The following is a 6,297-nucleotide window of genomic DNA, read 5'->3' on the forward strand; positions in this document are numbered from 1 at the left end:
CAGCTGAAGTGTCGGGCCTTAGATGGCAGAGGCCAAGGCAGATGCAGTTATCAGGTACAGATCTACGATTGAAACAAGTTTTCATGTTGTTTTTTGATCATCTCTGCCTGATTGTAACACTACTTACGGTCTTGTTTCAGGTCCAACGTGCGGCAGCAGTGGGGCAGCTGTAGGCGGTGGCCACATGGAGGAAGCCTTTGTGAAACACTTTGAATGTTGGCTTGCCTGAGAACAGTTTGTCATAATGTAGAACTGCTGCTAAAGTCCTTTTTGGATGTCCAGTTTAAGTAAAACAAACTGGACTTAAGGCCAGGATGACAAGACCGTTTTCTCTTTTGTCTAATGCGATTTTCCTGTTAGCTTAATTCAAAAGAAACATGATCACTTGTTTGCAATTGTATTGCAATTTAAAAAAATAAAATAATTGTTGAACTAAAACTTCATACCTCTGTACATTTTTATAAAATTTTAATACTCAGATTATTTTGATATTGGTGAATAAAATAGGTGTGAGGTAACCATTTGGAGGAGGATCTGGTTAAATGTGTACGTAAATCAGATTAACCTGGATTTCAAATTGAATGAACCCATAAACACGTGAGAACCAAACTAAGCACAAATACTGCAGGATAGTGACGCTTCATGTCTTACTGTAGATCAGTTGTTGACATGAAGCATATTTAATGTTGAAGCTAGTTTTATCTACTTTATATACTTTTGTGCCCCCTCAAAAGATTCCTACTGTTAACCCACTGCTAGTGTTTACACAACCTTAAAGCTTGGATGTCTTTTTCTTTTTTCTGAATTTTAATGAAAAGACTTCTGTGACCCCCCTAGTTGATCTGGGTTCTTTGGCACAGTATTGCAAGCCAATTGCCAGTTACCTTAAATTTGACAAGTCAGATTAAAGCTGTGGTGAAGTCTAGCTTTTTCAAATTAAGGCAGCTGGCAAAAATTAAACCAGTCCTTCAGACAGCACTTTGAGATAGTAATCCACGCCTTTGTGACCACTCGGCTGGATTACTGTAATGCACTTTATATTGGGGTTAGTGGGTCCTCCTTGGCTCGTCTTCAACTGGTACAAAATGCTGCTGCATGTCTTTTAACTGGCACAAGCAAGTATGAGCACGTCACCTATTTTAGCTTCACTCCACTGGCTGCCCATCCATTTTAAAATTATTTTATTTGCTTTTAAAGCCTTGAATGGTCTTGCCCCATCTTACCTCTCTAAACTGTTGCACCCCTACACTGCCAGCTGATCTCAGGTCAGCTGACCAGCTGCTCCTGACGGTGCCTAAAGCTAGGCTTAAGTTCAGAAGGGATCTAGCAGCTCCAAAACTTTGGAATGAATTGCCGCTGCACATTAGACAGGCCTCCTCAGTCTCATCTTAAAACTTTACTTAAAACCCACCTCGTTTCTTTGGCTTTTGACACCTCGTAGTGTTGATTTTATTTGTATACATGCATATTTTTATCCTGTGCTGGCAGCGCATTTTATTGCTTTTATCTTTCTGTATTTTGTAATTCATCTTTTTGTTTTATCTTGTTGTGCAGCACTTTGGAAACCTTGTTTGTTAAAATCGTGCTATATAAATAAAGTGGAGTGGATAGTTTAATTCTTGACATTCCACATCAACTCATAAGCTTCAGGTGAAAATGTCTATCTGCAAAGTAACTGGTCATTATAACTACTAATATACTTGAGAAAGAAAAATATAAAGTAAAACTACACTGATCAACAGTAACTGAGGTCCACTTTGAACCACTGGACGAGTCCAAACTGAAAAAACAAGCATGTAAACCAGGATAAGGTACAGAAAAAAAGAACTTTAATATTGAACATTTACAATCTGGATTAAGCGCCAGCTCAGGTACACGTGGTTCTGGTTGCGGAAGGTGGTGTGACTGGGGACAATGTCTGTCTTGGTGGTTTTACACGTACGCCAAGAAGCCGAAACGCTTGTTCAAGAGCTCTTCACGGGGCCGGAGGTTGAACACTTCCTCTGTCAGAGGGGCGACCCAGCGGTCTGTGTGGAAGACGCTCTCACCAACCTGCATGAGTGAAGTATGAAGAGACAAACAGTTAAGGAACTTCGCAGATTTTACAAAAACAAAATGCTGCAGAAAATTAAGACTGATCTATTGTCAATTTAATTTATATTATTTAAGATTTAATTACATTTTATGTAGTTCAAATATCCATTTATGGGCAAACACCAGATTATACTGATGGTAAAAAAGACAAATACTGTTTTGGATATGCTTTTAAAAGTGTACCATTTTATAGATTTTCAGACATGAAGCAGGCTAATGTGATCATAAAAAGACAGGTGATTGTGATATAAATGATCAAATGTAAAATTGTCTTTGCGTAAACTGTGGCTGATAGATGAGATGTATTGTGCAGTGTGTCCTATTTAGTTAATACAGATGAACAGTTACTATACATTTCAATTAAAAACGTTTTTTTTACCCTCTTGTGAAGAGTCAAAGTATTACATTAATTTACAAAATTATCTTAAAAATCAAAAGACCAACATTTAAAAAAATAAATAATGAGAGATAATTAAAACAAGTTTCTTGAAGAAGGCCTGAAAAAAAAGAAGTTAAAAACAGACCAGCAGTGTTATTTTTGACACACATGAACATGTAAAATCCTTTCAAATAAAGAATTGCAGCATTTCTTTACCTTCCAGCCTGGAACATCCTTCATGATAATCGCCTCCTCTTCTAAATTTTCCCTCAGCATCCGTAAGGTCCTGGGCAGACGAGAGATTCAACTGTTACATAAATCATTGACCTGCGGGTAAATTTAGAAACTCAGCATGAGTGTGTCCTTGTGTTTTATTGTCACCTGCGGTCGTTCTCCGCCTGCAGCAGAGGCATCAGAGCTATCCTGGCCTCCATATCCTCAATCTGCAAGCGTCTGCGTTAGACAAACACACAACATTAATACTAGTGTCAGGCTGTTTTGACTGTGAACAACAAAAAAAACATACTTACCTCCTCTCCCTGTTCCACTTAAAAAGCCTCCAGTAACCGAACATCATGATGCCTATGCCAATGCCGAACATGCTGTATCCTGTTGATTAAATAATTCATACGTCAGTTTCAGGCAATGCTGCATTTAGATTAGTTAGTGTTGGGTTTTAAAGGACATATCGACTATTTTCTCAGTTCAGTTTAGACGCCGACATCACTGCTAAAACTATTGTATTTGTTTAGATAAGCAGTAAAATTAACAGAGGAGGCAAACGAACAACTTGTGCTTCAGTTTCTTTTCTCTAAAGTTAAAAAGATGAATGAAAAAATAAAATGATCTGCACTGCTGTGTGTTTGATGTAATCGGGCATATCGATACTGACAGCTGATCAAATGTGCAGTGTTGATCTTGAACAGGACCAAAAAGATTTAGACTCTTTATATGGCCATTGGTCACTGCACCCGTGCCACTTGTTTCTATACATTTTTATTTAATTTGGGTATTTATCATGAGCTTGTAGCTTTGGGTTGAACCAAAAGTACAAGAAGTTAAGTGCTGATACTCAGATGATATCACTACAGGCTCTTGTAATTTAAGACGGAAATTATTAAATGAATAGACAAAAAGTATTTAAAGCAGTTTGAGCTGACACCTTTTTGGCCAATAGAAAATCATCTTTGAAGTTTTTTTAAATGTTTTTTTTAATGTTTGTTTTTTTTACTTCTGTTCTTTTGTCGCAGGTAGATGCATATTTTTTGTCCAGCAATAATTGATTAAATTATTTGGCAGGAAAATAATTAGCAACTATTTTTGATCATTGAAGTGAAAATGCATACAATTACTTGCAACTTGTGTGAGGTAAGATTTTGTAGCTTTTCTGGTCACACACCACAGTAAACTGAATATCTTTGGTTTTTAGACTGTTGATCTGAAAAAAACTGGCAGATTTTCTTGTAAGTGTAAAATGAACTCACAGCAGCCCCAGTGTTTAATAACATTGACTATTACAGCTGCCAGTGTTAAGACATAATATGCCTGATAATATGTATATGGTAACTCTGTGTGATGGGTCACAGAATATTATTCTGTGACCCATCACACAGAGTTACCTGATTTCAGCTCTATTGTCCTATGTTACCTTTAAAGTATTAAATATGGTCACATAGTATTTAACAGGTGATAGTAACAGCTAGAATAACGTGACCTTATTAAGCAAGAGTCATAACTTTTCAAACTGTAAAAGCAGAAGTTTGTGTCCAGTAGTGTTAATTTGTCTAAAACGACAATAAACATTAGACAATATTTCACATTCATAGAGGCACAAAATCTGAAGGGTCGAATATTTGGTTGCAACACCCACTCACTTCATCATAATCCATTAATTCAGTATTTTCACTGAGCTTCCTATGCTTGATTAAAAGTGTTTGAATGACATGCATTAAATAACATAAGTGTTTTTGCTATTTTAGAAGAATATAACAATATTTGACTTAAAAAATGCTCGCTAGTTAGCAAGTTGCTATCATCCTGACATCATTAACTCGCATAAAACCGTTATTAAACAAATAATTTAGTACCCATGTTAACAGACAAAGACGTCAGTTCTTCATATAAGAGGCAGTAATTTAGGAGGCACTTTAAGTTTAAACATTTTCATTATTCTGATTAGTTCTGGCTGTTAGCATTAGCCGCTAATTACCATTAGCAGCTGAACATCGTGTCACCTTGGTTACATATTTAACGATTCGTGTATGAATCTACGTGTGTAGCAAGAAGAGTGTTTCATGCATGTACCCGACAGTCCTCGTTTCGGTAGATTTCTCTTATAGTCAAACGGGGCATAGCCTCCCGGAGGAGGCATGTCCTGCTTCACCTTGGACGACGCCATCTTCCTCTAGCTCTCCACAACAAGTTGGTGACGTCACACCCAAAACCCCTCTATCTCGCTTACGTCACAGCTTCAGTGGCTCTACTGCCCCCACCTGTCTGGGGGGTTTATGGTTAATAATGAACAAAGGTTACCGCGTTGTTTTTCTATTTTCACCCATTTATAAAAACGGGATCTGTATTTTTCATTAAGTACCGCTGTTTTGAATATTATAATGAGTGCCACTAGTTTCTATTCATAAATGCATCAGTATTTCAGGACGCATTCACATATTTTCAAGTCTGTCTTAAAACAATATTCAGGAGCCCAAATGAAAACTGAAATGGCGTTTTCTTGTTGTAATAATTCCTGATGTTCATTATGGCCATTAGAAGATCCTTTCATACTGCCCTGACAATGTAAGTGATGCAAAATCCACAAGATTCCTTTTGTGCAAAAATGTATTTCAAAGTATATTTAAAGCTATATGAAGCCTCAGTTGTCTTAGTCGAATCAAATATATATCTTTCAAAGTTAGTCTTTTTGGTGCCAAAGTCCCTCTTTTTGTTACTATACTTCCACCTAAGCTGTAAGAGGAATATGATGCTAAAAAGACTAAATGTGGCTGAAATCTCATATAAGCTTCAGACATTTTTTAAAGGGGCATTTATGTTCAAATTTTTTTGCCCCCATCACTTACATTGAAAGGGGATCTTTAAATAGCCATTATAAACAGGAGGAATGATTACAGCAAATAAACCTCCCTGTGTTTTAAAAATTGTGAAGCTATCCTTTAATATTACCCTTCAGAGATGCATAATATTTGCTTGTGAAAGTATTTTTTTAACATTCTGTGTCAATGAAGTGTAAACTTTTCAAAACCAATCGCTGACCGTCTTAAATAAGCATGCAAAGCAGATATAGTCTGTTGTGATTGATGATAGTCACATATTATCTCAATGTTGCACATAAAAGCAGTGATGAAAGTGTTCAGATCTTTTACTTGAGTAATAGTACACAATATCACCTCTTGTCAAAACGCACTAACGTGTAACATTTTAATATGTTGTTGCTCAAGGTGGAGCAAACTACTCTATATCATTGTGGGAACAGTCATATGTTAAAAGCTGATCATATGTTTTAAATGTCCATATAGAGTAAAATTCCAATAATTTCCTCTGTAATGTAGTAGATTAGAATTATAAAGTATCTCTAGATAAACTTAACTTTAACTAAGTACAATGTACCTAATTATATTTCACAATTGAATATAAGTTTTTAATTTTTCTTTTGTACTTGAATGTAGTGGATGTGGCTACAAGACAGCTATTTGCCTTTCAACAGTTATGTAAAGTCTTGTTTGACACTTCCTAACGAAGACGGATTTAACCAACTCGTCTTTCCTGTATTCAATCTCTACTGCTCATGTTTTCATATCAGCCTGTGG

General features: G+C 36.3%; 1 protein-coding gene across 1 annotated transcript; it reads right to left on the reverse strand.

The window, feature by feature from the left end:
- Positions 1–1,807: 1,807 nt before the first annotated feature.
- ndufa13 (NADH:ubiquinone oxidoreductase subunit A13) lies at positions 1,808–4,903 on the reverse strand. The gene is made up of 5 exons (XM_062428384.1): positions 4,778–4,903; positions 3,004–3,082; positions 2,855–2,926; positions 2,690–2,759; positions 1,808–2,052 (listed from the first exon to the last, which is right to left on the reverse strand). The coding sequence occupies exons 1-5, from the start codon at positions 4,869–4,871 to the stop codon at positions 1,933–1,935; spliced, it is 435 nt and encodes a 144-aa protein (XP_062284368.1). The 5' UTR covers positions 4,872–4,903; the 3' UTR covers positions 1,808–1,932.
- Positions 4,904–6,297: the final 1,394 nt, after the last annotated feature.

The sequence above is a fragment of the Scomber scombrus genome, chromosome 11, assembly GCF_963691925.1.
Source record: "Scomber scombrus chromosome 11, fScoSco1.1, whole genome shotgun sequence".
Classification (NCBI taxonomy): Eukaryota; Metazoa; Chordata; class Actinopteri; order Scombriformes; family Scombridae; genus Scomber; species Scomber scombrus.

Coding starts and splice junctions, on each gene's coding strand:
- ndufa13 (XM_062428384.1), bottom strand. CDS start 4,871: ATGGCGTCGTCCAAGGTGAAGCAGGACATGCCTCCTCCGGGAGGCTAT. Junction 3,083..4,777: donor ACCGAAACGAGGACTGTCGG/GTACATGCATGA, acceptor TTTAATCAACAG/GATACAGCATGTTCGGCATT. Junction 2,927..3,003: donor AAGTGGAACAGGGAGAGGAG/GTAAGTATGTTT, acceptor TGTCTAACGCAG/ACGCTTGCAGATTGAGGATA.